This window comes from Capsicum annuum, chromosome 3 (genome assembly GCF_002878395.1).
Source record: "Capsicum annuum cultivar UCD-10X-F1 chromosome 3, UCD10Xv1.1, whole genome shotgun sequence".
Lineage (NCBI taxonomy): Eukaryota > Viridiplantae > Streptophyta > Magnoliopsida > Solanales > Solanaceae > Capsicum > Capsicum annuum.
The window spans coordinates 234,467,369-234,477,751 of record NC_061113.1 but is presented as its reverse complement, the minus strand read 5'-3'; the positions used below and the strand labels follow the sequence as shown (position 1 = coordinate 234,477,751).

Here is a 10,383-nt window from a genome sequence, read left to right as displayed (position 1 = left end):
TTTCAAACTGTCTAATGCTTTGTTGTCTCGAGGCTACATTGCCAGTAAGAATGATTATTCTCTATTTACCAAGTCTTCTGGTAGTTCCTTGGTGGTCCTTGTGGTTTATGTGGATGATATCTTGCTTGTTGGTTCTGATGTCTCTGAAATAACTGCCCTTAAGTCTTTTCTTGATCACTCTTTCAAGATTAAAGACCTGGGTTCAGTTTACTATTTTTTAGGATTAAAAGTTACTGCTCATACTTCTGGGTATTTGATCAATCAGTGTAAGTACACTACTGACTTGTTGGCTGAGTTCAATTGCTTTCATTATACTCCTGTCTCTTCTTTTTTGGACCCTTCTGTCAGGATCACCTCAGACATGGGTGATCATTTGCCTGATCCATCCTCTTTTAGGCGTTTGGTTGAGAAGTTGAATTTTCTTCAACACGCCAGACCTGATATCTCATTTATTGTTCAGCATTTGAGTCAATTTTTGCATCACCCTTGTGCTCCACACATACTCGCTGATTTGCATGTTTTGCGGTATTTTTTGAATGCTCCTGCTCAGGGCATTTTTTGCCTTCTTCTCCTTCTGTTGATCTTTGTGCTTATATTGACTCTGACTGGGTTGCTTTCCTTTTATCTTGTTGGTCCGTTACTGGATACTATATTTTTTGGGGGGGGGGGGGGGGGGGGGTTGTCCTATTTCTTGAAAAGGTAAGAAGCAGCCCACTATTGCCCTTTCTTCAGCTGAACCTGAGTACCGAGCCTTGAGAAAGGTAGTTGCAAAGGTTGTTTGGCTTACCCATTTATTTGCTGACATGGGTTTGGTTGTTTCTTCTCCTGTTTCTGTGTTTTGTAATAGCCAGGCTGCATTACACATTGCCCGGAATCCAGTTTTTCACAAGAGGACGAAGCATATCGAGATCAACTGTCATTATGTCTGGAATTGGCTTTTATCTGGTGTCGTTTCCCTGCATCATGACCAAGCATTTGTCGGGTCTATCTCATCTTTCTTGTCTACGCAAGTTGGGCGTTTTGACACCCTCCAGCTTGAGGGGGGTGTTGGTATAGGCCCAACCAAGAGGCTCAATCCACCACATGACCCGGACCCATGCTGATACTTGTATTTTATAATTTCTTTCCACATTTATTTGTATTGTATATATACTCCACAGTATTTTAGAAACATCAGTTGGATATTTTCTTACTCACTCTCATCAATAATATTTCTCTCTAACCTATTGAACTTTAGGATTTCTTATCTTTGTTTGGCGGCGATCTAAGGTTTACAAAGCCTAACAGAAATATTTGTGACTATGGAACACCGTCAAAATAAGTGGGGGAAGGACAATATGCTGCTAAGTGCATTGAATGTATGGTCTATGGACAAAGCAATCCAGAATTTAAAGGTCGTGGGTTCCCAATAAAATAAATAATATTTCAAAAGAAGTTAAAAATGGTAGTTTCAAAGAGATTCGAATTAAGGTATAGCGTGTGAGGCACTTTTTCTAGTCCCTTTTGAACCGCTGAGCCAACTAAGAACTTTATTAATGGATTCCTCACTTATTATTCTTATATATTTAATAGATTTCATATAATTATTAGATATACGAAAATGCTTGAGGTTCCTGGTAACCCCCCCACCCGCAATGGTAGATCCGCCCATGAAAGCATGTAATAAGTTAGTATGGGATACGTCTATGTCAATTCTGTCTACTTCCCTTTTGTGTCCAATATGGCTGATTGAATATAACATCAATTAAGATGCTTTATTTGCTGCCTGCTGCTAGGATAAGTTACTTTGGCACTCTAAAGTCAAATAAGCCAGAGCACTCAGATGCTAAAGTTTCTCACATAAATTGTATCACAAAGAGATTTTGGCCCTCTCCAATTCTGGAGCACTTGCTTTTTCTCAAAGATAAAATGAACTCGTGCTATTGCAATGTGTATTGCATTCAATTGTCTAAATGTGAAATTAATATGCATGAGTGAATTCAAAAGGGAGAAGCGATTAGGCTAGAATATTTTAATAAAGGCTCTATAGGATGTACAAAAATGCAGCGAACTAGACAGACTACTATATATTTATGTATGTGAAGGAAAAGAAACATCGGGGTGGTGGCGCAGTTGGCTAGCGCGTAGGTCTCATAGCTTCTGAGTAATCCTGAGGTCGAGAGTTCGAGCCTCTCTCACCCCATATTTTGTTTTACACTTTGTTTTGGTCAAGGGAATTTGAGACCACAAAATGAAATAACATTAATACATTTGACATAACTTTAATTTAAGATCACAAGATTCAAAAGTCTTCATAGGTCATTCCACATTTTAATACATTTGACATAACTTTAATTTAAGATCACAAGATTCAAAAGTCTTCTTTGTTTTTTAAATCCTGTGTCAAGTAAAAATAGGTCATTCTTTTTTAAACGAAAGTAGTAGTAAAATAACCCCTACTGCTATTTATTATTTTTAAGATGTGTGTCAAGTCAATAGTAGACAAATATTTTTTTCTTAGCCCTTAGGTTTCTATTGATAGATTTTTGTTTGTAAACTAGCAAATGATACCTGTATCTACTATGAAATTTTCATGTCTATGGAACACTAACAAGATAAGAGGGGGAAGAACAGTAAGCTGCTAAGTGCATTGAATGTATGGTCTATGGTCAAAGCATGTAATAAGTTAGTATGGGATATGAGTCTATGCCAATTCTGCATACTTCCCTTTTGGGTCCAATAAGGCTGGTTGAAGATAACATCAATTAAAATGCTTTATTTGCTACCTGCTGCTAGGATAAGTTACTTTGGCACTCTAAAGTCAAATAAGCCAAAGCAATGATAAAAGTCTCTCACATAAATTGTATCACAAGGAGATTTTGGCCCTCTCTAATTCTGGAACACTTACTTTTCTCAAAGAAAAAAAAATGAACTATTGCTATTGCAACGTTCATTGCATTCAATTGTCTAATATGCACGAGTAAATTCAGAAGTGAAAAGCGATTAGGCTAGAATAATGAAGGCTCTTCACGATGTACAATAGCGAACTTGACATTATTATAAGTGTGAAGAAACAATCATCTCTTCGTCGTCGTGTCTGCTTCTAACTAAATTACTATTTCACTACTAATTAATTATTATAAGTCAATCACGTATTAAGAAATTGATAATTTTTAATTAAAAAATTATTAGTACTATATAGAAGAGCAGTAAAGCAGGCACCTCTTCATCGACGCATCTGTTTACTCCGTGATTTTACTATATCACTCTCAGCGGCGGATCTAGCTGCCTGGGTGAGGGTTCCCGAAAACCCAGTAACTTTCATGCGAATCTAGTATTTATATAGAGAAATCTAACAAATATATAAGAATTATATGTTGGAAACCTATAAACAAAGTTTATTATTGATTTGGTGGAGTAGAGGCACTCGAAAAGTCTTATTGACCTCTTGGTTGTGGATTCAAAACCCTTAGTTATTATTTGATTTTATTTGGTTTTTACTTTTATCTAACATGGAGTACAGTACCAACAAACTTTAAATCCTGATCCGTTGTGATCACTTTTAGTTAATTATTATTTGTCATTTACGTATTAGAAAATTAATAATATTTAAAACAAAAACTAAAATAAACATCTATGTATCAGAAAATCTTACTCTGTGATTTTACTATATCATCCCTAAGTAATTATTATATACGATTTATATATTTGAAAATTAATAATATTTAATCAAAAAATAAAATAAATATTTATGACACGTTTGCTTAAGTTGTTTTAATCGTACATGTTCGTCGGCATGTCTAATTGCTCTGTGATTTTACTATATCACTTTTAATTAAGTATAATAAATCACAATAATTAAAAAATTACTCCCTCCGTTAAAAAAAATGATTTATTTTGACTTGATATAAAGTTTAAGAAAATAAAGAAGACTTTTGAATCTTGTGGCCTTAAAGTAAAGTTGTGTCAAACGTATCAAAATGTCTTTTAATCTTGTGGTCCTAAACATGCCAAAGTTGAAATTAAAGTATTGTCAAAAAGGAAAAGGGGTCATTCTTTTTTAAACGGACTTAAAAGGAAAGTAGGTCATTCTTTTTTAAACGAAGGGAGTAAATTATTTTAAAATATAATTGACTATCAATGCCACAAAAATTTGGACAAGGAGAGTATTCTATATTACAGTAGCTAACAATTTAAAATAGTAAATTACAATGTCAAAAAAGTATTACAAATTATAATAGCTAACAACTTAAAAAAATTAAAAGCATATTAAAAATATAATTAATTACCTAAATTTTATTTAAGTCAAATAAATTGAGATAACAATTAATATATATATATATATACATATATATATATGTGTGTGTGGAGGAAAACAGACATTGGGGTGGTGATGCAGTTGGCTAACGCGTAGGTCTCTGTGCTTATGAATCCTAAGGTCGAGAGTTAGTTCCAGCCTCTCTCATCCCACATTTTGATTACTTTATTTTTTTTGTTAATGGAATTTAAGACTTTTACGTCTTTTAAAAAAACCTCTTTACCTCCGAGGTTGTGTAAAACTTCTTTTACCTCCGAGGTTGTGTTCTGGATATGTTGCTGTAATCGGGGACTTTCGCAATTTTTCTTTCTATTTTTGCCTATCTTGTTTTTTCTTTTTGTAGTTTTAATTCCAATTGTTATTAGTTTTCTTGTAAGCTGTTAAACATAGTACGGACAATATTTTCTACATGCACTATCTTTTGTTTTTTGATAATAGTAGTATTTGGACATCCACACACCTTGGCTAATTCCTAAACCAATCGTTTTATTTTGGACCTTAACACTGTTATCCATTTTGGTCACATCGAAAGCTTTATAAAACAACAATAAATTTGGTGTAATCCCATGAGAGAAATCTGAGGAGGATGATATGTACGCAAACTTTATCCTTATTTGGAAAACAAATGTGCGTTGATTTTGTCTGCAGGCATCCTACAATACCTAGACAGTCAATCATATTGAAACCAAGCAGTCAGCATTTTGTCCTGTTAATACAAAGTAAAGCACATTAGTAATTTATCCCTCTCTATTCTGGGGGGAATGGGGTGGTAGGGAGAGATTTTCTCATGTACATCTCGTATCTGGCAAATATAGTTCGCTAACACACTCTCCAATCTTTAACAACCTCTTAAGTTTATCTCTTAGCTTGGCGACTTCTTTGAGAAATTTAAGTGTACTGAAGCCAATATTATTTTCTCCAAGCCTAAATACAATCAAATAGTATTATCAATAATTCTTTCCTCAATCAAAGGCTCTGAAGCACCAATGCTTGTCTGGAACCTTCTGTTCTTTCACGCTGTTAGTTCTTGAACATGTTATTTGTAAGATAATTTTTCCTTGATTAACATGCCATAAACCTTCTTAAAATTCTAGTTTATTAAATCCCTGATGAAATTAGTAAAGCAACGTGTTATTCGTGTTCATAAATAAACAAAACGCCCTATTTGCTCAAATGTAATTTGAGTTCCAATATATTGTATCGACTTCTCATCAATTTACATCTTGCCCTAAAGCTAACTATTGCTATTTGCGAACGCATCAAAGTTTGAAGAACCTTTAAGAAAAAAGTAGTAGATTATGTGTCATAAATATTTGTAATAGTAAAATTCTTTTAATTAAACACCTGTGTGATAAAAGTGCCATCACAGTAGAGCAAAGCTCCATGTTCTTGTTTTATTCTGGTGCTTCTTCTCTTTTATTCAGCTGGGCACGAGAAGGGAAGGAGATCCAACGGGGGTGAGTCAAATTTTTGGCTAAAATCTGGAAAAGGGAACTGGATCCTACTCTAAAAGAAACATGTACAAAACGAGCAAGCGCTTCAAAATATACACTAGCAACCTCTAATGTCTCAACTCAGGTTCCTGCTACAATAAACATACAAGGAAAATTCAAGAACAGTCTGTTCATGCTACCCCAAACACGTACCCATCATATATTGGGAATCTATAAATACAGGTAAGGTAGCTGACGCACACTACACATACAGTCTAATGCAACCCCAGACACCAATAAAGACCACAAGAAGACTTGCAACCACAAGAAACTTGGTCATGTAAATGTGTGATGAACTTGAGAGCTTTGTAACGGTCTTCAAGGGCTCATCAAGACTTTCTTGAACAGGAGAATCATCTGCATCTTTCACTCGAGTGCTCAAGTCATCAACCTCCCCACTAACTCCCTCGTATTCTTCATGTGTTGTATCACTGGCGGTAGGATTATGTTCATCAGAGGCTTTCTCACCCTGCACGATCCCAACATGAGTTTGTGTTTTGATGTCTGAGAGGGTAATGTCATTTCTAAAAATTTAAAAAGTAGCTAATAACTTAAGGAGACTTACGTCTGTTACTGCTTGATGACTCCCTGCCTCCTGACTAGAATCAGGACGCGTGCAACACTCAACTGGTCCAACTTGCATTTTCATTTGGAGACGTATTCTTCTGGGAGCAGTTCCTTGTGGTCTAGACTGCATGTCATCAGGTTGATTATGCATTGGCCTTGGCCTGAGTTTTATTCCAGTTCCTGAACCAGAATCATTGCTTACTACACTGTTGAAACCATCTTTTAAGAAGTTCGGGACCTGGCTTGCACCAAAACTAACAGGATGACCATAATGTCCAGGGTAGGTATTCTGAAGGAAACCTGAATTTCCTACAGCATGATCAGTGCTAACATAAGGGGCACCACGAGCCTCTAGCATTGTAGCTGCAATGGAATTAACCTCATTCTTAACTGCAGTCTCTTGATCATAATTGCCCCACAGCATCTCAGGATCAAAGAAGTCTGGCTCAGCCTTTGGATAAAAGAAAAGCAGCATAAGATCAGCTATGTAAGAGAACTTTTAGAAAAGTGGGACGGATTAATCGATGCAAGACATGGTATCACTTACCAGCCTTTGGGTAACTTCTGCTTCTGACTCACTACATGATCCAGAGTCCTTAATCATCGGTCCAGTTATGCTGCAATTTTTTGTGTCGATTTGATGTGAAGCCAATTCTTGTCCAGAATCTTCACATGAAAACTCATCTGAACCAACGAATACTGAGTCCAGAAAGTCATTAATATCAAGAGCATTTGTTCCATACTGAAACTGGACATCTTCTTTTGGGTAAGCAGATATATCATTATTCATGGGGGCTTGCAAATAGGAAGACCCAAGTTCCACCTGCAACTGTGAGTGCAATGGGGAGAAGATCTTCCAATCTAGCGGCTGCGACGACGGGTCACAAAAATTTCCCAACTCTTTTTCTAGATCCTGAGCCGGCTAAACATGAAGCAGAAAAAGAGATTAATCACTTCAACCAATTTAATCCACAATAAAAATCTTGCCATTCAAGCAAAAAGTAGACTCCTGATGTAGGTTAATTTACCGGTATGGATGTTATGTCCAACATTTGATCTTCAGTGTCATCAGCAATACAGCTATGGCTGTGACTCTCAACAGGTATTTGTTTGCCATACAACTTGGTTTTGGGAAACGTTGCTGCATAGCTTTTATCACTATCACCTAAAGGTTGTACGACTGTTAATGGAGTGGCTCCCTCTGATAATTCATCTTCGGTAGGTGATTTGGCAGCTGAAGCATTCTGTTCAGCATCTAAATTGGAGTTCTCAACATGCTCATCCTGCTTCAAATCACTCTTCCTAAACAGACGACAAAGCACAAAGGCCCCCTGTAACAGGCAAATCACATTTCCCAGTATGAACTAATTTTCATTGCTTCACCACAAATGACAATAGAAATATACGTGGGTTCCTGATTCAAATTCAGAAGTAAGCCGCAGACACAGTTTTTCAATTTAGTTTAGATATGTAGACGCTTCAGATCCAACCCCACTATGTGGGAGTATACTGGGTATGTTGCTGTTGTAGGTAGATGCTTCGGATAGAACTCATTAATTGGGACATCTAAAGAACTGAAAAATCGGCGTTAATTGTAAGAGCACTTTCAATGTATTTCAGTAGTATGCTGCCACTAAATGTAGGGCACTTTGCGAGTCTCTTCCAATTAGGAATGAGCTAAAGAACAAATAAACTTCTTAGAGGAGTTATCTATACAACATCTTCTAAAGAACAAAACTAGCAAAAAGGACTACTATAGACATAAAATTAGCAAATACATGCATTTTTTCCTGACTCCTGGAAAACAGACAGGAACCAAATAGGATGAGAGCTAACCAACTGTATATGTTCAAGCAACCCATAAATGAATACACGGCATATTGCATAAGGCATGATTGACGTGATCTACACAACATCTTATGTATATACTTACATCGTAGAAACTGATCAATGTGACCAATAATTGCACAATGATGCAATCAATCATTTACACAGAAAATAGAAATAGAAATTCAAGACAAAAGATGGATGAAGGATGTGCAAACCTGGCCAGGGTGTGATCCATCCAATGACTTTTCAGTTGCACGATATTCATGAATCACCCAATGAGTCCTCTTGCCATCAGGAGCTCGACCAATGTAGTATACCAAGGTCTTCTTCATCCCAATTTTTGCTCCCTTCTTAGTTGTTATGTTCCTATCTTTACCAGTAGCTTTCCAGTAGCCTCGTTCTGTTGCTCGGTTCAATCGCTGCCCATTTTGGTACTTACGATCCTTTGGGCAGAAGAAGAACCACTCGTTGTCATTGGACTCTACCACAGACATATCTGCAATCATTCAAACCAATCCACTCTATTATTGTCTTTATAAAACTTAAACTTCACCATTCCAAGAAGAAAGGGGGTTTTCGGGATCTGGTCTATGATAAAACCAAAAAGACAGTGAAAAAGCTTTTGTGTGTGTTCGGAGGGTGTTTGCCGTAAAGAAATCCTGAAACTCGGAATGCAAAAATAATATAGCAAAGAAACTGTCAGAGCGTATATTTTAGTCTCGTCTTTCTTTCTTCCTTCATTCTACTAGAACAACTGACAAATTGCGAGGTCAAAAAGAATATGATCTCGAGGCTAAGCAGTACAGCCCTTCCTACAGTAGACACCAACTCTCACTTCCATCAGTTACTCAACCGAATTCGCTTTCTTTTCTTCCGTTTTATTCCCAGAAAATACAGTTTGTAACATAGTTAGGAATGAACTATTCCTCAAAATTCTCAAATTGTATCCTTCAATGATAAGATTTAAGTCCTAAAGCAAAATCCTTCGGTGATTCTCACTAACGAATGACCTTTAAATTAGTGTACTATAGCCAAATTCATACGATTGTCCTAGATACAACCATAAAATTAGTGTCCTAAAGCCAAATTCATACTCGTGCAGAGCAAATTAAATTTTTTTCATAACCAAATCATGACGCTTCCTAAGAAATCAAATCAAACGCTAATCCAGAAAAGTACTTCCCAAAAAATACAAAAATTGAAATTTAGGGTTCAAAACAGCTCCAAAATTGGGGATTTTTCAACAAACTGACGAACTAAAAACTAAATCAGAAAAACTAACCAGGTAAGTCCCAGGGCTCGAGTTTACATATATCAACTTCACGAATAACGCTAACTTGACTATCAGCACCGTTAATCTTCAACCTCAAATAGTGATTAACAAGCTCCTCATCCGTCGGCCGAAAACGATACCCTACCGGCAGAGAATTTAACGGCGGTATACCCATCTGTTTATCCACCGGAATAGCAGCGATCGGATTATCTCCGGGCAGTACAGCCATCATTTACAGCACAAAAAAAAAAGATGGAAAGTGATGAAAATAAAAAAAAGTGAAAAAGCGAAAAAAAAGAAGCAGATGAATGACTAGTTATATAATAATAAAAAACAAAGTAAAAGTATTCAAAGGAGATCTGAGAAATTCTGTTGGAATTAGAGAAGAGATTCTGATTTGTGAAGTGAAGTTTTTATTTTTTCGTAAGAGGCAAAAAACGCCATTGGAAACATCTAAGAAAGTAAGCTGAGTTAAAAGACCGCGTTTTTACATTTGTGTGTGTATATACCGCGTAAAATTGTTAGGACGTTGTTTTGGTTTTAATTACGAGAATACCATTGTGTTTGTGAAGTTCCATTTATGCTCATTGTCGATAAGCTTTACTCAGGCGTTTAATTTTTTCACCTCTTTTCAAAAAAATTATTTCTCTTCAGTAAAAAAAATAAAAATAAAAATTTTTTATTATAAAAATTATTTTATTTTAATAAAAATTATTTTTGAAAAAGTAAAAATAAGTAAATTTATTTTTTTATTATTAAGTCTCTCACAAAATTTTAAAAATAATTTAATTTATATTTATTGCCAAACATAACATTAATTTCAACTTCAATTTCAAAAAAAAAATTATTTTCTTAAACGGAGCCATATGATTTGATAATTAAATTAAATTAACTTAATATTTTAAAATTCACATTTAAATATT

At 35.5% G+C, this 10,383-nt stretch overlaps 1 protein-coding gene and 1 non-coding gene across 3 annotated transcripts; one reads left to right on the top strand and one right to left on the bottom strand.

Moving 5' to 3' along the window:
* The first annotated feature begins 2,097 nt into the window (after positions 1 to 2,097).
* On the top strand, positions 2,098 to 2,182 carry TRNAM-CAU. The gene is given in 2 exon segments: positions 2,098 to 2,135; positions 2,147 to 2,182. It is a non-coding gene; the product is annotated as a tRNA-Met (tRNA).
* Positions 2,183 to 5,817: 3,635 nt separating this feature from the next.
* Positions 5,818 to 10,014, bottom strand: LOC107862968 (NAC domain-containing protein 62). 2 transcript variants are annotated; one of them, XM_016708691.2, is made up of 6 exons: positions 9,470 to 10,014; positions 8,403 to 8,683; positions 7,386 to 7,688; positions 6,905 to 7,279; positions 6,356 to 6,808; positions 5,818 to 6,259 (listed from the first exon to the last, which is right to left on the bottom strand). In XM_016708691.2, the coding sequence occupies exons 1-6, from the start codon at positions 9,690 to 9,692 to the stop codon at positions 5,993 to 5,995; spliced, it is 1,902 nt and encodes a 633-aa protein (XP_016564177.1). In that variant the 5' UTR covers positions 9,693 to 10,014; the 3' UTR covers positions 5,818 to 5,992. The 2 variants fall into 2 exon arrangements, with proteins under 2 accessions (XP_016564177.1, XP_016564178.1); XM_016708692.2 differs by having other exon boundaries at positions 6,905 to 7,270; positions 9,470 to 9,967.
* Between the last annotated feature and the right edge of the window lie 369 nt (positions 10,015 to 10,383).